This window comes from Lactuca serriola, chromosome 4 (genome assembly GCF_051521515.1).
Source record: "Lactuca serriola cultivar US96UC23 chromosome 4, Lser_US96UC23_V15, whole genome shotgun sequence".
NCBI classification, from domain to species: Eukaryota; Viridiplantae; Streptophyta; class Magnoliopsida; order Asterales; family Asteraceae; genus Lactuca; species Lactuca serriola.
Genome location: NC_136411.1, coordinates 44,321,529 through 44,345,610, shown reverse-complemented (window position 1 = coordinate 44,345,610; position 24,082 = coordinate 44,321,529). Strand labels below are relative to the sequence as shown.

The window sequence follows — 24,082 nt, the reverse complement described above, 5'->3', positions numbered from 1 at the left end:
ATTCTATCTTCTAAAATTTTATCTCATAATTTACTTCAACCTATGAATTAAGCATCTCATACTACATAATTCATTACAATCTACATATAATGCATCAATTCACTAATCACTTAGTTAGTGTTTCAAACCCTAACTCTTATTGGATTGATTATACCATGCAAAACACTTTCTAAGCTTGATTAAAGCATCTAAACACTCTCATCTACATCATAATCAAGCTATAGGTTGATTAATTCAACACATCTACACAAACCAACAATTTCACCAAAAGTGGAGAAATCATACCTTGATGTGGAGAGGATGAAAATCCTAACAATCCTCCTTCTCTAGCTTGTCTTGGCAACATTTGGGTTGCAAAATCACCACCTTTAAGCTCCCAATCGATCTCCCCTTTGAAATGATCGAAACGAGCTCTAACAGGTTCAAAACTCGTCTTTAATCCTTGATACTGCGTTGTGGTGACCATTTGACCTTAGTCAATGGTAGCCAACTTACGCCACAGCATCGTGGCGATCTATGTACCCCACCGTGGTACCTGAAGATCAGCAAAGTGCATTGTTGATTCCATTCCAGCTTCGGGAACAACTTTCGTACAATCTTATAACATTCATAACTTTTTCGTTTCTAACCCGTTTTCTATGATCGTTATATCCATGCGAATGTGAGAACATACTCTACAACTTTGTTAAGTCATTTCTCATTGACTTAATATGAGACTTAATCTATTAAGTCACCAACTTAGCACAAAAAGTATAAGAATACTTATTTTACCCTTTTGGCCAAAATGTATCTTCTCATGCACTTCTTATCTTGAACTTACTCATCTAATCTCTTATAAGTGACTTAAACTTATCTTGATCATTTTCATGAAGTCACAATTTCATAAACTTGCTAAATTCTTAAAATTGATCATCTGCCATTTTGGTTAATAGTTGACTTTAGTTGAATAAAAATCAACTCTGTCTAAATTTCGGGTTCTTACAAATGTGATATAATAAGCAATTGGAGTGAAGATGAAACATATAACTTTACCCATATATTTAAAGGTTCAATGAATCGGCTCCATCAATATCTTCAAAGAAATTATAAGATATGCTCAAACGGTCTTCATTATGAGCTTCGTTTCAACTTGGTTGAACATAATTCGTCGAATAGCAATCATGTATGAAAATTTGTTATTTTAAATATTATGGTGCATTATTGTTTAATATATTAATTATATATTTTACTTTACTTTTCTACAATTAAAGGAAATTATGTATAGTCTAAACTATTTATTTATTTTAGTTAATTTTTAGTAGATTGTTTAATATAAAATTATATGAAATATTATTGGATGATAACAGTTATATGAAAACATAGAGGGTTTATAAAGCCTTTTGAGTCTTTAAAAAAAACTCTCTTCTTTTGTTATAACGAATAAACTAATACCCTTTTATCCTTTCTCAAAATTAAAATTATGCATTTTTACAAGTGATTATTCGAACACTATATAATAAGGAAGTAGGAACCATAATCATAATTATACAACCAACTGCAAAAATTTAATTAAATCATATGTAACTATAAAAGATGAAGGCGAATAACAGATCTTAACCCTACCTTTCTTTTTTGGGATTCAGCTTTCCTTCCCTCTGATGAAACCTTTCACAGACTTTGCTTTCTGAGAAGCCACTGGTAAAGATAAGCTTTAAACGGAGCTTCCCTTCTGACATTTTCCGGCCTGCTTCTGCTTATATACATACACACAGTTGTATCTATATGTTTGTGTGTCTGTCTGTATACATGGCTACAAAAGCCAAGCTAGTCATCAATACAAAGGACACTAGTTGACACCCCACCACACCTGCTCTCTCTCTCCAAATATATACCACTACTTTCTCTCTCTAAAACTGCACTAATTTCTCTCTCTAGATAAGATATAGTTGGATTGATTTCAAGGTATGAAAGCTGGGTATGGAGGTGGATGAAATTCAAAGACAGGTGCGTAAATTTCAAAGGGTTTCGTCTAATGGTAGTACTACAACTACTGACAATTCTTCAAATCCGCAAAAGATAGCTACCCATAAAGGGAATTTGGAGTTGCAGAAGTTTGATGATGGTGGTGGTGGTGGTGGCGGAGGAGGAGGAATAGATGTTGTTGTAGGTGGAGGTGGTGGTGGTGGTGTGGCGAGGCTTTGTGGATGGCCTTCCTCCCGGATTGTTAGGGTTTCTAGGGCGTCCGGAGGGAAGGATAGACACAGCAAGGTTTTGACATCGAAAGGACTCAGAGATCGTCGTGTCCGGTTGTCTGTTAGTACCGCTATCCAGTTTTATGATCTGCAAGACCGATTGGGGTATGATCAGCCGAGCAAGGCGGTAGAATGGTTGCTCAAGGCGGCATCTACTTCCATTGACGAGCTTCCTTCTCTTGACCCATCGTTTTCCGGTGCCATCTCTCACACCCACCACCATCACCAGAATGAAGACAAGAAGTCGACGGGAAACAGTCCCGATTTTGAAGATCCAAATTACCAACAACAAAACAGTAATAATAATAATAATAATAATGTTTCTAAGGCGAAATCTCCGGCGTGTAGTAGTACATCTGAAACAAGCAAGGGGTCGGGGCTTTCGTTATCTCGATCGGAGAATCGGGTGAAAGCTCGAGAACGAGCGAGAGAAATGGCTTCAAAGAAGGAACGAGAGAAGGAAACTGATTCAACGAGGGCTGCTGTTTTGAATCAGGTCAATAGTATTTCGGAAAACTCGTCTTTCACGGATCTTCTCACCGGCGGCATTCACAGCAACACCAACGTCCGCCGTCACAGTCCAGAGTCAAGAACCCACTGGGCAACTCCGATGGATTATTTCTTCGCTCGACCTACACAACCTTCAACCCAACTAATCCAAATACCACAATTCAACATCACCGCCGGAGATAACCACCAACACCAACACCACAACAACAACAACAACCCACAACACCATTTCTCCTTCCTTCAAGACAGTTTCGTACCGGCGGTGACAACGGGTGGTGGTGGCGGAGGAGAAAGTTACAATTTAAACTTCTCCATGACATCATCATCCGGTGGCACCCTTGCTCCGGGTTTCAGTAGGGGGACCCTTCAGTCCAATTTACCGTCGTCTCTTTTACCTCATCATCACCATTTCCAGAGGTTTCAGTCACCCTCCATAGACGGATCAACCTCCACAAATCTGCCCTTCTTCATCGTTCCAAACGCCGCCTCCGATCATTTCCCAGCAGCAGCTGGTTACCACTTAAGCTACGGCGGCGGCGGAGGAGATGGCGTAGGACGGCATTCAGATCATCACAAAGAAAAAACAAAGAACTGAGACTTCAATCAATGGCCTCTTTCCCCATCTACATCTCCGGTAAATCTCTTTCAAAATTTTCCATTTCTTGAATTTCTTCTCATATCTATATATATACAGACGCTTAAAGACTTCATTTGCATTTATTCCTGGAAGTAGGCTAAGCAATTGCATCCAGAAATGGAACTCTTTAGATCTTCAGTAACCCTAAAAAATTAGAATGTCGTTTTTGGGTAAAATCTATTTCATTTCCAGAAATTGCAACAATAAATTTTATTTCATGGCACCGAATTTAGTTATGTTGAATGATTTGGTTTATTCATGTAGATGAGACGTCTTCAAGTAATCTTGATTCATGGATAATCTTGATTTTGATCAACTAAATTATTTTAAATACACAAATGGATGAAGTTTTGAAATTTGAAGGATCGTAAAATAACAAAAAATAATTATAAAATTATGAAAGTAGTATATTTTGTACTTATCAAATAACAAAACGAAATTATATAGACAGGTAATAATCACATTTTAAATATCGTCTATATGAAGTTTGAAGCTCCATAAATAATAATTAATTTGTACAAAAATTCTGTTGCTTTTATCTCAAACACATAAATTGTAGATCTAACATAACATTTTTTAATTGTTATATCAAAAAAGATTCTTTAGATAGTACAAATTTTTATAGGACATCTTGTCAATACCTAATTTTTAGAATAAAAAAAATGATTGTCAAGTTTTTTTTTTTTAAAAGTCTTCAAGAAACCTACATTTTAGATCTTGGTATATCACTCGATCTTACAAAAAATGAGAATTCCAAATCAAAGATGTCTTAACAACGTAAATTCCAAATAAAAGAGTTGATTATTAAAAGCTTGATATGAGATATATACGTGGTCTCAAAGTCCCATTATGATTAAATAAACTATTAGAAATTTTTATTTTGTTGCATGATTGTGATATTAGTATGGGTTTGTTAAATTAATATATAATCTTCCTTATTTGGATTATATAATAGGATATAGTTAGGTGTTTGTTTTGTTGGGTTTATGGATTCATAGTTTGGTTTCCTTTAATTCAAGCATGTTTTTAAGAAAAGACAGGTGTTCGCTGTCCACTTTCAATCAATATAAACCCACTTTTATTAAAATTCCGACAGATTCCTTAATTATATAAAAAGTCCTTTTAATCATATTTAAATGCCCAAATGCCCAATAGCCATTATGTTTCACTGAACCCGAAATTTAATTTTGTTGCCGGGTCGCCCCGAGCCCTGCATATTTCGAGCACTGGGAAAAAAAAGGGCACACACTACTACGCCGTTTTGTTTTAGGGTTTTGCTTTTTGATAAGCTTAGGTTAGGTGGGACCTACATGATAGGTCAAAGCCATGCACGTACGGATGCCTTTTGATTGGTTGAAAATTGTGTATGAAATGACAAAAGTATCCCTCCCTCTCCAAACAGTGCATTAATTCTTGTTTGTTTTTTCACCTGGTTTTCTTAATTTCCTCATTGGCTCAATTTTTCAAATATTTTATTTGTTCTTTTTCAAAAAGAAATGAGAATAAAGGGATTTGAAGTTATGTGTTATAGGATTTTATTACTCATAGGGTATGATTATAAAACTTAAAGGTTGTGATCAAATATTATCAATCTTTAATATTCTTGATTGTTAAAGAAAGGAGATTTTTAGGAATTGCGTGTAATTCATGAAATGGTTGCAACATTCCATTTTTGAATTGGATTATGAGAAAAGGAATATATATCTACATTTAGGATTGAGTTGAGGACATAACTGGTATTTTATCAATTTTGGACATATTTTTTTTGTCAAGATTTTGTCTAGGTGACATTGATTGAAACATAAGATGGTATCTCTTGACGTTTCTCTGTAACGATATCTCTTGACGTTTCTCTGTAATTACGTGACCTATTCAAAACTTTCTCAATAATTGAGTGGCATATTTAAAGCATTTCAAGAATTTGGTGGCCTCTTTAGACACTGACCCTACAAAAACAAAAACAGAAAAAACAAAAATATTAAATAGAATACAAGAGTTGAAAGAAATTAGGAAAACTTATTGTGACATGTTAAATTGGATTTTGCTTAACTTGTAATCTTCATTTAAATATCCTAATGTACATCAAGTGATTAAAACCAAGAACTTTTTTTTATAGTATATAAAGTTACCTTTAGCATTTTAGAAGGTACATCAACTCATAAAAAGTAAATTTTATCAGTTTCTGATGATTGCTTTTGATTCATGGAATGGTTGCAACCCCATTCCAATTTTATGAATTGAAATGTTGGTTATATAGGTATATTGCTTCATGTCAAATCATAATAACCTTCAATGATCACGTGAATAATGGACTTTTATATATATATATATATATATATATATATATATATATATATATATATATATATATATATATATATATATATATATATATATATATATATATATTGATGTCATAATAGAATTACTTTTCTAATTTTATAAAAAATATTGGTCATATAAGTACAGAATTTATTTTTTGGTATCAAGTAACGTCATAACTAAGCATGCAAAAGGGAAAAGCCTTTTTTTTTCTAACCCTCAGGAAACAGCCTAATGAAATATGTAAATGTAAAAAGATTCATCACGGACAAATGACAACATAAAATTCCACTTATTCGTTTTGTTGCTAATATAGTATTATTTTATTTTATTTTATATTTTCTAATATAATACTTTTCTTATAATAGGTACTCTAGGTATAATATTTTTCTTGTATAAGATATTTTATAGCTATATTTATGTTGTTTTTGACATATCACAACTACCATATTTTTTGAGGTTTTCTTTCATTTGTCATGTTTATCAAACCAAAAGCAGCCAACAAGCTAGTTTATTTATTTATTTTTGAAAAACTAATTAAAGTAGCTTTTTAGTGTGTTTTTAAAATTTTCTAAATATATTCTTAATTAATTATAATTAATTATAAGAAAACTCATTCTTATAAATGACTTATATGTCATTTTATATTTTCCAATTATTCTGTTAACTAGTTATTTTTACCAAATATTATTTTTTATTAGCTAACTCATATTTTTTTAACTATCTACTCGAGTTGTTTTAAATTGTCATGTTTGATAAACTAAAAATTAATTTATAAACTTGCTTTTTAAAAAGCTATTTAAATTAGTTTTTGAGAAGTTTTTTATTATTATTATTATAATTTTTTTCCAAATATTCCTTTAATTAATTATAAAAGAAATATACTTCTAAATGCATTTTTATGTCATTATATATATATATATATATATATATATATATATATATATATATATATATATATATATATATATATATATATATATTTCAACCATCTTATCAACTAATTTTACCAAACGTTAATTTTTATTAGCTAACTTATAAGGTAGTAGCTAGCTTTTTCAACTAGTATGACAAAAATAACTTTAGTTTATTTTGTGTTATAATATAATATTAGGCCTTGTTTTTTTATTAATTACTCTATCAGTATGGATAAATTATATTTGATCAATGTTTTGATTAAATACATGCTATAGTTACAGTAAGACATAGATAAATATAAGATGTGAATAAAATAAAGAACATACAAGAATTTATGTAGTTAACATGGTTGGGGTAAAGCGTATATACTTGGGCAGTTTTAGGGTCGACATCAAATACCACTAGCTGTATATGTAGAATCTCCATGTAAATATTTAGAACTCAATAAATCTCTCGTCTTCTACCGTGGATGTAGTTAGTACGATTACCCTATTCATACGAACCAAGTAAAACTTATGCGCTAATTATTCTTTTATTTTTTATTTTTTTGCATCTTTAATTGTGTGTTAGTGGTTAAAGAAATTATGACAATAAAGGTTTCTATTAACTTCTGAATGATACAAGCCCCATAATGTTTACAATTACAATCGATATATAGAGAGAGAAAAGACAAGGCCAAATATGACCAACAAGCCAAGCCTATAAACAAACTGCCAAGATCACCTACAGAAGGCTCGAGAGCCCTTTGGAGTTTTCTAATGAATGGAACCGGAAACCCCCATGTAGAAGATCTTTTGGAATCCATGTATTGAAAATCCTCTTCATATCGAATTTTCCTCCTAAAATTCCCTTATGGAATCTACCTTTTGGAACCAATATCTAGAAGCCAAATATTTCTAGCTAGACATCTTCTGGAAGAAGGTCCAAAGACAATCCTACTCCACAACCCAACATTAATTAACATCATGCTTGGGAAAATATAATGAAAAAGTAATCAAGAACAGTTTTGTAAAAACAAAATTATAACTTAATGTGAAAAGTCTCGTTTCTCCAACTTTATCTATTCTTTATATATTACATAAAAAATAAAAACTTATATATAGCTTTGTTGGGGAATCTAGAATAATAGAAAACCAAATGGTTCCTTAACTAGGTTCAACCTACCTGATTTAAGAGAAAACCGGGTTCTACCGAATCGGTTCAAGAGAAAACTGAGTTCAACCAGGTCAAGAGAAAATTAGGTTTAAATGGGCTTGTTCAAGAGAAAAATGGATCAAACCGGGCCAATTCAATATATAAAAACTGGTGGTGAAAGAAGTAAGGGCCGAGCCCAAATTGGTCATTCAATATATATTTATATTTACACCTTTTATATATATATATATATATATATATATATATATATATATATATATATATATATATATATATATATATATATATATATATATATATATATATATATATATATATATATATATAAGGAAGGATTGGAGAACTATGATTAGACATGATAAATGAGGCTGATCATGATACTGATGTAACAGTCTCTCCATCTTCAACTCCCCAGGTATACCAGGGATATACACTAAATGAAGTTCCAGGCTAATTAAATAAATTCAGTGCATTTAATTAATGAAACTTTTTATGATCTGTAAATTCGTAAAAAAGCTAAGGCCTGTACGATATATATCCCTATATAGACAGTGTGGATAAAAATTATTATCTATTTTTACTTCAACTGAATTTGGATAAAACGTATATAAATGTGTTTTTGCTATAACACTTGAAATGACGATTTTTTTTTTTTGTGTTGTGTTATTTTCCAGGTAGGTGCTAAAGATGGAGAAATGGCAACGAAATCACTGGGGCGATGAAATCTATTTATGATCATGACAATAATATGATATTTATGTATTAATTTATAAGTGGGTGATGATGATAAGTAAAATTAATTTGCAGTTGCATTAATGGCAGTGATTGATCATTGGTGTGGAGGAAGATAGATAGGCGAAACAGCACCTCTTGCCTAGCTCTTCTTCCTTTTGTTTGTATTCTTTGACTTTCGATTGCCTGCAATGCAATGGCTTGCTTGTTGTGTGAGTGTGTGCCTTTTTGTCTCTCAGTATTTTCTATTTTTGAATTTCACTCATGGATTTTTGTTCATGATCGTATATACTCTAAAAGCTTTTAGTTTGAATTTCAATATGTATCCCGCATGCTTGTATATTATTATCCAGATTTACCAACGATGGATTCTTGGCTTTAAACACACTATAAAATAAGAAAATATAAATACATAGGTTGGAAATCTTCAATAAAAAGGTACTTAGGACCATGGACAACATGGGCGTTACAATGGCTAGAAAGCATTTTTTTTTCTATTTTACAAGTCCAAAATTCATTAGATACGCGTTTAACTACATTGTGAACAAAGAAGGCAATCAACGGAAGTTTAAAATAAAAAGAAAGTGAGAACAACGTCAACACGGGGGAATAAAAGATCATTGGAAACGAATCGTCTCCATGACCATATAGAAGCAAGCAATGGTAGAACGTTGTCCAATACTAGGTTTCAACAAATATAAATAAATTGTTTTGCTCTTAAAAATTGTCCTAAAAATCGGTTGTTTACATCTCCAATTTGAATTAGTAGATTATTTAAGATTCAATTTTTTTATAATGTTTAGATAAATTAAATTACCTCCTACCTTTTATGCTTACAATTATTTCTACCCACTAAAATTTTGACAAATCACCAAATTTAATTTTATTTGATATATTCCTAATATACCCTTAATGAGTTATTTAAAAAAATATAGAATGATAACACTTGTCATAATTCTATTGGATAGGAACATTTGTAGGCATAAAAAATAACAATCAATTTAATTTCTTGTTTGTTTAATCATTTACATCGTTCAATGCTTTTGAATATATATATATATATATATATATATATATATATATATATATATATATATATATATATATATATATATATATATATATATATATATATACACCAATCATTGTTATCACAAATGTTTTATTGTTATGTGGTAGGGTTTTTCCAAGTGGTTTCAAATTTCATTTTTGGAAAAGATAGTACAAAAATAAACTTATGATAGTTGTTTCATTTCATCTAAATTTTTTTGGAGTCCATGTATAAGCAAATAAGAAAGATTGTATTTGTAGCATGTAAGAACTAGCAACCTCTTTCTAGTCTATTAGCTGAAATGGATAAACATTTATGTGTCAAGGTGCATATTTTTGTTTATGTGATTTGTATATTCATAGTAGAGGTTGACAGGAAACATGTGAATGCATTATTTATACAACCCATGATTATGAATATCAAACAACAAAATCTAATGAAAAAATATAGTGAAAATTGAACATCTACATCGATGTTGAAGGAATATTTTGTTTGGAATTGAGAACTTACTCTAAAGTTGATATTTAATACATAATTTACTTGAGTATGTTGATGGTTTGGCTTATTTGTTTTTCAGTATTGATCTTGTTATATTATTTGTAGTTTTGTATCGAAAAAGACAGAAGAAGCATGCATAAAAATTTAGTGAATTTATTATGTTTAGTATTCAAGGGACCATTTTTTCTCTCCTGTCTACCTACTTACTTGTATAAGTAGACGTCACTAACTATACCATATAATTAAGATTTCATATTTTGAAGATCTCTTTTTTTGAATAGTAAACGACTTTAACTTATAAATAAATATTGTAAGTAAAAAGTCTTGAAACGTGTAGTTTCCTCTTTTTATTCAACAAATTGGATGATATGGATGACATCGTGTTCAGGAAAAAAAAAATATGAGCAACTATGATTTTTGCGTTTGATATTAACATGTATATTTATAACTGGACTGAGAAAAGGTTTAAGCTAAAAACACTTTGATCGGTATGTTTGGTATATGTCTCTACTATTTATTGTTTTTTGTAACTAAGCTTAAGTTCCTCGGTTGAGTCTCTTTGTTTCTTACATGATAGGATGGGTTGACTGACGGATCACATGTACGCAAAGACCAGTAGTCGTATTCATTGTGGTGAGTAGATTTCTAGACAATCCTCACGATTACATATGTAAAGTTTAGCTACCCCTTGTATGGGATAGGAGGATATGACTACCCTAAACGTTATATATGTAAAGTTTAGCTACCCCTTGTATGGGATAAGGGGAAATGGCTACCCTAATGCCTAGTTTGTTACCCAAGACAAATGTTGGTAGCAGTTTTTCACCCATGACTGGGGAGCTTAGCCCGCTCGGAGTTAGACTATGAGACTAAAAATGGTGGGAAAAGATTAATGCATTTCATATTATTTTGTGCATTATTCCTTGTTTAACCCTACGGAGCCTTGATATAATTTGTCAGACCTTTTATAACAAATGTTTAGGCTTTGATTATGTTTGAAGCTATGGGCTATTCAAACCATTTCCTTTTAGTTGAGTTTATTTAAAAAATATTTTATTTGAAATTATGAGTATTTGATCCTTAATCTTTGGGTTATTGAAAGATTAAACCATTTATTTAGGATTATAGGTTAATTAAACCTTTTGCTGGAATTAGGGAATATAAACTCCTTTGTTCCATATTGTAGGTTATTATTGGATTTGGTTATCACATTATTTGAGTAGAATTTGTGAGTTATTAAACTCTTTAGGTTTTGGTTCAAGGATTTTATATCCTTGTTTTTTAATATGGGTTCATATACCCTTTGCTCTTGGTTATGTAACATCCCGTTTAACATAGAATGATTAAATAATAAACCCGAAACCACGAGAAGTAACTTTTATTATTATTTTATATTATTATTGTCCAAAATCAAATAATAATTAGTGGGGTCTTGGTTTCGGGAAGCCAAATGACAAGATTTGAATCTCCAGGGGTTACAGTGTAATGCCGAGATTTATTTTAAAAAGGATTTCAGAAGTCGAGATGTGTTTAGTATCATTCGGACTTCGATTGTAAGGATTTTTAAAAGATAGGGACTAAAGGAGTAAATTTCAGACTCAAGTTGAAAAGACTCTTATGGAGAGGGACCAAACGTGTTAATATACACATGTTTGATGGTTGACACGGGTTGAACCCGTTACCCTCGTTCAGCCTATATATATATATATATATATATATATATATATATATATATATATATATATATAATACACCCCATACAAACCCCAACCCTAGTTATCACTACCGGCCGCCACTCTCCCTTCTTCACCTTCGGTAGCCGCCACCACCATAAGGGCCTTCCTCAGCCACCGTTACCGTTTGTTGCCTCGTCGACGGACGTCCGCCATCCTCATTCTTCTCTACTATTGTTTCAATCGTTGTTTGAGTCGCCGCCATGGGCCACCGGCCGTCGCTGTCCAGCCGCCGACGAGAGCCATGACTGGGCATCATCTTCTTCTTCCTTTCTGTCGCCGCTGCTCCCAAAAACCAGTCAAACTGCATCTTTCGCCTTCGTCTTCTTCTGCTGCTGCACAGTCGCCAATGTCGTCATTCCGGGCGGCTGTTGCGGCTGGTTCCTCCCCGACTTCCTTGTGCCACCACGAGAGTGGCTGAGATCGGAGTGTATTCAGTGTCAAGCTCCCGAAGATTAGGTGTTATGTAGACGTGTGTTGCTGACGGGGACTCAAGAAAACTCGCCACCACCGTGAGGTGGTGGCTGTCATTGCACACCGCCGATATTGCCGCCTCGAGATGTCCGATGGGGTGTGTTTTATGTGTTCAGCTCGTGTTTGTGTGTGTTGTAGGTGGTGTTGATGGCTGGAAAACAGAGAAGATAACCACCATGGCCGCCAGCCATGGTAGCTACCACCATGTGCCACCGTCGGCCACCACAAGGTGGATGTGTGTGTGTTTGGCTTAATGTGTGTGTTAGTTGAGATTTTGCATTGTAAAATTGTAATCGGGTAGGAATAACCAAAAGAAAACTCAAAACCACCACTGTGAGGTGGTAGCCACCGCCGTAAGCCGCCATTGACCACCACTACTCGAGGTGGTAGTGGGTGGTGCCCGACTAAACCCTAATGGGCCTAATGAAACCATAATGGGCCCAATGAAGCCTAATTGACCTAAACACCCAATCATGCTACTAATGGGTTAGTATTGGGTCGGAAACCCTAATTAGGGTTTGGAAAACCCTAATGACATGAAACCCTAAATTTGGGGATTTATCGGGACCCGCACTTGAATTAATTACTAAAGTAAAAATGTTAATTAATAATCATTTTCAAACTAACCTAAGGCAATATTGGACTTAATGGATTAAGTGTTCTTACTTAACCCTAATTATCATTTCATGTGAAAACTCTAATTACACTTGGGCCTTCCTATTGGGCTTTGGTGATTGGACTATTGATAGGCTATCAAAGAACAAGTAAATTGACCAAAATAGTTGGATGAGCTTTAGGGTAAGGCCCATGTGAAGGAATTGGGCCCAATTTGGAAAATTAGGCCATAGGTGGTCCATAACTCGGTCGTTATGATTATGTGATATTGGGTCATGGGAGTACCAAGAGTTTGGACTAGAATAAATTGATGGGCCTTAAGGAAAGACCATGTAGAGGTCTGGGCCCAATTTGGAAAATTGGTCTATATGTTAGGCTTTGGCCCATTACTTGACTTTTGGGCCTTGGAGTATGAGTTGGGCCTTGGGCTTAAGTCAAGCTAGGTTGGGGGTAAAGTAGCCTTTTACCCCAAGCATGGACATATGGTTATGTATTGGAACCCAATTATTAATTGGGTGGTATTCTGATGATTGACAGCTCGAGAATCTGTCAACCAGCAGCTAGAGTTTATCCGCGGGACTTCAACAGTGTGAGGTGAGTTATCCTCACTATACTAAGGGGTCTAAGGCACCAATGCCGGCCCATTGGACATGATATCCTAGTAGTTGGTGATATGTGGAGTATGACTTAGTCATGTATGCTAGTTCTATGCCAGTTGGGTAGATCTGTAGGACTACCTGTTTTACTATTTGATTATATGTATGTGTAATTATCTGTATATGTAGACATGTTGTGTGGGTAGGGTTGAGGTTGCACTACTTCTTGCGGTGACCAACAAACCCTGGAGTATGCCAGATATGAGTTGACGACCGGGAAGGCATACTAGATACGAGTTGAGGACCGAGTGGTATACCAGACTCATACTGAGGGCTTGAGGGTATTGGATTCTGGTATACCACTCGGTCCTCAACTCGTACGTACATCTCCTCACATTTTATGACTTTGTTTCTGGGATACTCTGATATAGAACTATTTTGAAAATAGATTGTAATAATTGTTGGTTTCTAAATGTTTTAAAAAGTTTTAAATTGGCTTGAACTTTTATGGATGTTATAGGTTATTTAAGTCATTTGTATTATATTCGTTGGTCCTTGTTTGTTAATATGGGTTCACACTGATTTGGAGGTTTGATATGAGTTTAATAATTACTATTATTACTTACTCAATATGAATCAACTTTGGGTATTCTAATTAGGTGATTACATTGCCTAACTTATTTTGATTTGTGCTCAGATTGAAAACTTAGGGAATTTCTTCAAAGATAACAATGATATTGGCATCAGGTTGTGAGGTGGCATTTTAACTTTATGATGTCATCAAATTGATTACCATCTCTTTCTTTTGAAAAAAAAAACTCAAAATTTTGTTACTTTGGAACCTAATTTTTCACAAAACTATTTTGAAGTATTTTAAAGTATATTGGGACCATATATTTTCCTTATAAACTAAGATTAAAATAATTTTTTGTATAATATCACATACAAATATTTTAAATTTAACCTAGCGAGGGATGTTTCAGTCTACATTGTGCACTTTAGTATCTTCATTTATAAAATTACACCTCATTTATATTACTTTTGTAACATACGAGTCTTCAAGGTATAATCTTTATTTAATTTATATTTAAATTGGATGGCCACAACGTGGTGGAAGCACCACCACGATGTGGCAAGACCCAGATCAAACACGACTTCATTAAATCTCCCACGATGTGGCGTTATGTTGGCCACGATGTGGGGACAGTTTTGAACCAAAACCCTAATTTATGGGGTTGTTGCCCTATTTAAGGGCACTAACCTCTAGGGTTGCCCCATTAGGAAGCCTTTACCCTCTAAGAAACTACCCCATCCAAACCCCAACCCCATTATGGAAGATCTTAAGCTTGTGTGGTCACTTTTGGTGATTTGAAGGAGAATGAATCATTATTGAAGAATTGATCTAGCATGCAAGTCTCATCATCACCTAACCACTTCGGTTGTGGTGACTTGGTAAGACATGTGGAAGATATGGTGGATAACTTATTGACCTATGTTCAAATCGTGGAACTACTCAGATCATGTGGCCATGGAGGTTCGCCTGTAGTGACTCCAAGATATGAGTCATAGCCTCATGTTTGCAGCGAATGATTAGTCGATGTAGGAAAGATGGTCCGAAAACTCTCATTAGGGAAGTTCGATTTCCAAAAAAGTCTCATCATCACCTTCTTGTTTACTTTTTGGACCATTGTAAGTATCCAAAACTCAAGCTTTATGCTATGAGCATGCTAGATCTAGGTTTTTGTCCACTATTCTCTATGTTGGGTTGGGTAAAATGCATGAAATCAAAAAAGTTAGCAACTTTATGGATTGTTAAGGTCCCTTAGTGTACATATCTTCCATATATGAATTTTTTTGCTATATTGGGCTTCATGCATGTGATCCTTGGTGGTATTTCTTCATTTTGACCTAAGTTTGAGTGGTATACTTGAATTGGACATGTAAGAGTGAAAAGCACTGATCTTTGTGAAGTATCAGGCATTAGCAAGGTTCTGGAAAGTTTGAAGGAATAGCTTAACAGATTAAGAGCTAAATCTATTAAGTTGATGGAACCCAGTCCCCACGATGTAACGTTTAGGTGGTCACAATTGTTGGGTTTTGAGCATTCTAACACTCCTAAGTGTACATGCAACCCTAAATACCTTGGATCTATGTTTTCTCTATTATACATGCAAATATGAACTTTCCAAGGTATTCATCCTAACTAGCATAATAACATTGATTCAAATGAATATATCAAGTTATAATTACATACCTCTTTGATGTAGATTATCTTCATGAAGCTTGAGTGCCTAGTTCCCCAAGTGTGACACCTCAAATGGTTCACACAACACCAAATACACATGGAATGACTTAAGAGAACATACACACTTCATGAAATCGGCTAGCCCTTCATACTCACACATCGTGGCTGATTTTTCCCAACAATATGATCTTTATATAGTGTCACAATTAGGGTAAACCCTAATTATCATGGCTTTCCATTTCCTTGGATCCATGGGTTCAAATACACCATGGAGCATCTTATGGGTTTTATCCCAACTTGACAATCCATGGAGCATTAGCCCACTATATAAGTATGGATGATTTACACAATCAACCCATATATTTAATTAGTCTTCTTTTGATAACTTAATTAATCCTAGATTAATTCTTGATCAATACTAATTAAATAATCTTATTAATATATTATAACTTATAATATATTAACCAACCTTAAGTGTTATTTCTCTCATTTTAGTCTATCCAAATGTATGATGCCATGCAACCCAAATGGACCATGTCAGGTCGGGTCAAGTCTTACCAATTATAGTTATGGACTTAGACATTAATCCAACAGTCTCCCACTTGGATAAGTGTAAAACTATTATTGCGTATGACTTCAAGAGCCGACTGGCAATCGTAGCTCTCAAAAGCTTCTGTCGAACTCTGACCTTGTAGATGAACTCTGACCTTTGTCAATGACTTGTCCATTAGATAAGGGATCATATATTCCTCCATTCTAGATATCATATGGACTGAGACATGGATTATAATCATTCTCTCTGTCCATTTGTTGTTTCCCGATTTCCGATTTATGATGACTGACTAATTGAACAAATCAAATCATTCCAGGCCCGGCCGAGCACTTACATTTGTCATCACCAAATCATCGAGGGGCCCATAGATATCACTTTTATCCCGAAGGTAAAAGGAATGGATAAACTTCGACTCAAATGGCTTGTTCTACTACTTATTGAATCATACACAAAGGACGTTTTATAACATCGAGTTACCGAATGCGTTTTCGTGCAATCAATGTACAACCAACTCACAGTAACAACTCATATCTCTAGGTTTGAAGAATATAAGATATTATCGCCTCATGATCACTCGTGATAAAATCCATGAAGTGATTCCAATGAGCGCGGGTTGAATCCAATACACAGAACTTATGATCACTCATGAGTGTTGTAGCCCTTTGTCCAACATCTTAGACCTCTACAAGCCAACCCATGACAGTCTTAATTTATATCTACTTCCAACATATGACCGACTGTGGATGGTTTGAATAACTTAGTCATCCAGAACAATGACCTAGTTATTCTGGAAGTTAAAACATGCAAAGTGAAACACAATAATAATTGAATCCAATATGGTATCAAAACCTATGACCATAAATAAAACACCTTTTATTTATCACCATATGATTACACATTATTCATTGTATACTGTTTCAGCTATCAACTTTATTCTTGAATTTAAAACAATAGTTGTCCCATGCTCCAAGCATGTACACTATGTTTTATAAACACTAGTCATGCCATACACCAAGTATGCATACTATGTTTTTCTATGATCTTTACTTTGTGAAATAGATCAATTGAACATAACTCCAATGATCCTCTTTTCACAGTCCCAAATCCTTACTGCAAATACAAGAATTCCAAATTCATGCCATTTACTGAAATCTGTTAGATTCTAAACTTATATGCATTGATCCTCTTGTAATGATTATGCACAAAGTCAGAAAGACTTGACAACAATCATTACAGAACATTCCAAAGGAGATCAGCTCCTTGGAAACATCCTCCTTGCATTAAGTTTCCTAATCTTACACAGATTGAATAATTTCTAACTTTGAAACATTTCCAGATTCCATTTTGACTATCACTTCTGAACAAGAGTTGTCTCCTTACAGATTATGTCAATATGGTCCTTCCAGAATTATCACTATACTTCCAACTGTCCTTGAGCAACCAATCTTTGTTAAACCTTAGATTGTCCTCGACAATTGCTTAATCCTTTTAGTCATATCCAATTCTAGACCTTTTCCCTTCTTAATGCCCCAGGCATTTGAAATTTTTTAGAAAGGATGAATATAGCACATGTAATTGATCCTATATCCGAAGCATATGGGACATGATTCATGATGTCTCACATAAAGACTAAACCAGTCTTTTTCTATAACATTTCCATTTCTATTTGCCAAGTTCTCATAATTCAGATTATGAAAAGGGATGCCGTAATCATAATCGAATTTTAGAATGCAAATAATGGACCCATATACAAAATTTCCTTATGTTGATCCATCTCAACATGAAATTCATATATATATATATATATATATATATATATATATATCCTTGACTAAATACGATTAAAACCTCAATCTAAGCTTTTAGATTTGAGATGAAGTATAATTTCGTCTCCCTTAATTATAGCAAAACAACTCTTTCCCAATTGAAACTTTTTGTTTTCTATAATTAACATTGCTAACTTGCAATACTTATCATAATTATCATGCTCCCATTAACATGATCATTATTAGCATAACACTTATGCTCCCACTAGCTTTGACATGTACTCAGAAATCAGCTGGACTTCTAGAAAGTAATACTTTATTGACTTTCTTACCAAAGTTTAGATTTCTGATACTAGATTGCTTTGATAAAACTTTATCATATTTCTAACTTTGAAACATTTCCAGATTCCATTTTGACTATCACTTCTGAACAAGAGTTGTCTCCTTACAGATTATGTCAATATGGTCCTTCCAGAATTATCACTATACTTCCAACTGTCCTTGAGCAACCAATCTTTGTTAAACCTTAGATTGTCCTCGACAATTGCTTAATCCTTTTAGTCATATCCAATTCTAGACCTTTTCCCTTCTTAATGCCCCAGGCATTTGAAATTTTTTAGAAAGGATGAATATAGCACATGTAATTGATCCTATATCCGAAGCATATGGGACATGATTCATGATGTCTCACATAAAGACTAAACCAGTCTTTTTCTATAACATTTCCATTTCTATTTGCCAAGTTCTCATAATTCAGATTATGAAAAGGGATGCCGTAATCATAATCGAATTTTAGAATGCAAATAATGGACCCATATACAAAATTTCCTTATGTTGATCCATCTCAACATGAAATTCATATATATATATATATATATATATATATATATATATATATATATATATCCTTGACTAAATACGATTAAAACCTCAATCTAAGCTTTTAGATTTGAGATGAAGTATAATTTCGTCTCCCTTAATTATAGCAAAACAACTCTTTCCCAATTGAAACTTTTTGTTTTCTATAATTAACATTGCTAACTTGCAATACTTATCATAATTATCATGCTCCCATTAACATGATCATTATTAGCATAACACTTATGCTCCCACTAGCTTTGACATGTACTCAGAAATCAGCTGGACTTCTAGAAAGTAATACTTTATTGACTTTCTTACCAAAGTTTAGATTTCTGATACTAGATTGCTTTGATAAAACTTTATCATAATCATACACCTTATCTTAGATAGCTCATAGGTGTGTCTAAACAATTTTAAGAACTATGAAAAGGGATGTCGTAATCATAGTCTTGATTCTTTAGACCTTTGCCACTTCTCACAAGTCCATGTTAGTGTGCCGGTAAACCACACACGCTCCACTAACGACTTTGAGAATGCAAATATCAAAATTGCTATCTAGCTAAAATCTACTTAGTGAAAGTGTTTCCTCACCATCATTTTCATGAATCGGAGAAAACCTTATGACACTTAGATTTAGTGGTGTATGTGTTCTTATCCATGTCAATTGTCAAAACCATAGTCACAAGACAAGGATAATGACAAATCCAAACTCATATGGACTGAACTCAATCTTAATTTCTTGTCACCTGGCAGCTCAAGGGCCTGTCATTGCTTCCAAGATGGTGGCCCCCGGATGGATAGAAAAACGAGATTTATGAGCCTCCTCCAACACAATCTGGCTCGCCCCGCCAGACATCGGAGCCCATAACTGACCACATTTGGTCAATAATCCACGACTATCTGGAAAAAATCTAGCAATCTCACCTCTGATCTTCCCTTTCTTCCAATTCTCTTCCCGAACACCCTCTGCCTGAGTGTGACATCCCCATTTTTCACGGCCAGAAAGACCGATTTTGTTTATGCTTTATAAAAATCAAAGTACTTCTTTTTATAAAAATGTTACGGAATTTGTTCCCAGAAAAATACGATAAATACATTATTAAAACATTTTCGAAGAAACGTATTTATTTCATTTTAAAACGTTTGGGATGTCATCGTTAATACAGAAACATAAGCATAAACAGAACTTACAATTATTTACACTAGTGATCTACATCTCTTTAAATCTCTCAGTGTAATGTCACTTCATATCGTCACCTGTGATATAAATAAACTGAGTGGGTCAGGTTGGGAAACCTGGTCAGTACATAGGGTTTTCAACCCACAATAATATAATTATTATGTTCGATCATCAAACAATTAACCCAATTACCCATCCCCATTATCTTCTTTATTCTTAAGGATCTACCCTAAGAATCAGCTATTTCTCATTCATTCATTCCTAAGGATCATCCTCAGGAAACAACATGAAGTCCATTGTTGCCAATGACACATTGGTTAAGCGCAGCTGCTAATCTTGTCACTTAGGTGCAGCTGCAAGAATGGTGACATTTTCTATGAGGTGCTTCTGCCGATATTGACCTTTAAACGCTACTGTCGTGGTCATAAGGCTCCCCATTAGGCGCAACTGCCGATACTGTCCTTAGAGCGCAGCTGCTAGGACGTTTACCGTAGATCTAAAACATCAACGGGTTGTGGCGCAGCTGCCAGTGCTCATCTATAGGGTATTAGGTCCACTGCTGCCAGTGTATACCTATAGGGCACTAGGTCCATGCTACTAATGTTCCTCTATTTCAGCTTTTATCCCTCATCATTCATCTACCCATGTTTTACCCAACATATTTTGTAGATATAAAATACTTTACACAGTTTACATCATTTAAAACATGTATAAAAATCTTTCACCAGCATAGACAACAAGTATTCAGACAATATGCACACATAGTATGTAATTTATAATAAAATACTTCATATCTATGTGTAATCTGAAAGGGACCATGCACTCACCTGAGTAGGTGGTGACTCAGCACTCGAACAACGCTTCAATACTCTCAAAACAATTTTCTTCGATAAAACCTAGTATCAATACCACTAGGGTTTAGTCTAACGATAACCGCGACAAACTAATAGTCTGAATATTATTATTATTATTATATAAGCGTTAAATAACACTCAATATAACTCATAATAATAGCCCAAATACTCATTATAAGTTCCTGATAATGTTACTATATTAAAACATAAGCTATACTAAAGATAGGTTACGCGTAGCTCACTTACAGCGGGTTTTCTCGAAAACCGGGCTTCACTGGAGCAGCGTTACCGAGACAAAAGGCTCTTTTCTTGGGACTCCGGGAGCCTCGGGGCTTCCTTCGGGTGCTAGGGGGTTTACCTAGGCTTTTAGGGGGGTTAGGGGGCTAGAGAGAGAGTCTAGAGAGAGAAAGAATAGTTTAGGAAGGTGTGAAGAATGAGGGAACCCGACACCTCTATTTATAGGGGTGCTGACTGGCCTACATGCCGAGTAGGGGGGCCTACTCGCCAAGTTGGTCCATGTGGTGGCCTTCTGGTGGTGCCACGTGTCCAATTCTGGTGGTGCCACGTCACCCCTATCGCGTATCAGCCTTCGAACTTAGAAAAATCATAACTCTCGCATACGAACTCCGTTTTCGACGTTCTTTATATCCACGCGTAGGTAAAATCAAGATCTACAACTTTCATTGAGACTCCGTCGGCTAATTCTCGACCGATATCAAATTTAACAGTAGGAGGCGTTTAGACTGTTAAATGACCGCGAAGAATTTGTAACTCCTTCATACGAACTCTGTTTTCGTCCATCTTTTTACCATTGAGTTCCTATTAATGAGATCTTCAACTATCATTTAGGTCGCGTAAGCCAAAAACCGCTCGAACTAAAATTCGAGTTTCGGGTCGTGCACTGCTAAGCCGAATCTTAGCAAAATCATAACTTCCTCATACGAAGTCAGATTTGGGCGTTCTTTTTATCGACGCTCTTAGTTTAACATATTCTACAACTTTCGTTTAGATTGCTAAGGCTAAATCTCGCTCTATCGTAAATTCACTATTTACGCTTCCCGGTGCCGTGCCGGTTTTGCCGTAAAACTTCGACGGGCCATAACTTCTTCGTTATAACTCGGATTTCGGCGTTCTTTATATGTACAGAAACCTTGTGAAATATTCTACAACTTGGTTAAGGTTATTTATTCTAAATAATCTTTTTGTCGAAAAGTCGTTTTCGGCCCCTATTGCCTCTAATTTGACTAGCCCGGATCTGCGAGCGTTACAATTATCTCCCCCTTAGGATGATTACGTCCCGGAATCATCAACGAAACAGGGTCATATAATGACTCCATACGTCATCTCTTCATCCTAGGTATTAATTATAACTTCTATATTCCTTCAAGTCTATCTTTTAGACTCATTGACTATAAGCAGTACTTGATCGTGCACCTGCTCTCCACCTCAGGTTAGACTCCCAATTATGACCTTCAAGTCACAATCTCGATCCTTACTGGATACGAACTTTCTTTTATTACTACTAAGGATCGATGTGTCATATTCTAATGACCTATCATCGTACGTTGCAACACTTAGACTTAGGTCTCTTAGAGTTAAACTCTAAAACAGACTATGCCTTCCTTCATGTTCTAATGTGATATAATCACACTTTAACATTAGGCATTTCTAGCTATCAACTTCTTTAACAACGAGCGCGATATTTCTATTGATCGCTTTGATTTCAATCGTTTGGTTTAAGTCAGACGCTACACCGATCTTGATTTTCTAAACCACATAGCATACTTAGCGTAGTTGGACTCAATTCAATATGACCACTAGGGTTGGAATATCAACAATCTTCTTAGTCATTACCGAAACGATGGTAACGACACACTAGAATAAAATGAAATCAATTACCAGCTTCTTGGTAACCTTGTGACTTTCCCTGATCCAAGTGTGAGTCATGTGCTTCCGGTAGCATAGGCCTCTACTACCATTCACACCTACTCATACTCGTCCCAAGTATTGTCCCGTAGTTTTCCAAGTCACCACACAAGAAAATCACATAACAGCTTAACACATCAAATATCAAAACGAAGGTTTTTATTATTCCTTGAAACTATTACATAGGTGTTCAAGTTCACCCTAGATTATGCCTCTAATAGGCTACATCATATGACACTATCTATATGGCTTCTTCATAATTCGATCTCTATATATCCATCCTTACTCTTGATTCCTTGCATCGTCAGCTGCTTCGTCAAGGATCATTTGAAATGCTCTTGCCTTTGGTTTCGACGGCACATTTGGCTTTGTAGCCCCTTCTCTCTTTGGGAAATCTTGCTTGAAGTGCCCTTCCTCGTTACATTCGTAACACACCCTTTTGTTGAATTTATAATCGTTGGCATAATGCCCATGCTTCCCACACTTGAAACAAGTCACCTCCTCACCGCATTTTCCAGAGTGTTTCTTTTTGCACTTCTCACACCATCTTTCTTCACTCCCTCCTCCTCTAAACTTCCTTGGATTGGACTTGCTTCTCTCATCGGGATTCGCAGACCCCTCAAACTTCCTCTTTTCGCCAACCTCGGTCTTGTTGGCGGCTCTTCCCTTGATCATATCCTCAACCGACTTGGTAGCCCAGATAGCTGCCTCCAAGGTAGGTGCCTAACGCACTGGCACCGCGTACTGCCATGGAAGTCCCTTTGTGTACTTATCAATTTTCGCCAGCTCATCCGGAACAAGATGCAAGGCAAACTCCATCTTTTCTGTGAAGTTGTTCGTGTATTCATCGATTGACATGCTTCCTTTCTTCAGAGTCAGGAATTGGTTTTCTAGCTCAAGCAAATTTTGGGCTGAGTAGTACTTACGTTTGAATTGCACCAGAAACTCTGCCCATGTCAATTGCAGGGGCTCATTGGGGCTCAAAGTCTTCCCTAGGGTATTCCACCAGTGAACAGCGCCTCCTCTGAATTGACGTACTACAAACGTGGTTTGTAGCTTGCCTTTGCAACCACATGTCATGAAGGCCAATTCCATCTCTGAGATCCAATCCATGACTCTGATCGGATCTTCCTTCCCAGTGAAAGTAGATGGCTTGCAAGTTAGAAAATCTTTGTACTTGCATCCATTCCTCTCGACTCCTCCATATTGAGTGTTCCTCCTAATC

General features: G+C 34.9%; 1 protein-coding gene across 1 annotated transcript; it reads left to right on the top strand.

Annotated features, from left to right (window-relative positions):
* Nucleotides 1–1,801: 1,801 nt before the first annotated feature.
* On the top strand, nt 1,802–8,721 carry LOC145101447 (uncharacterized). The gene is made up of 2 exons (XM_079038649.1): nt 1,802–3,375; nt 8,448–8,721. The coding sequence occupies exon 1, from the start codon at nt 1,957–1,959 to the stop codon at nt 3,334–3,336; it is 1,380 nt and encodes a 459-aa protein (XP_078894775.1). The 5' UTR covers nt 1,802–1,956; the 3' UTR covers nt 3,337–3,375; nt 8,448–8,721.
* The last annotated feature ends 15,361 nt before the right edge of the window (nt 8,722–24,082 follow it).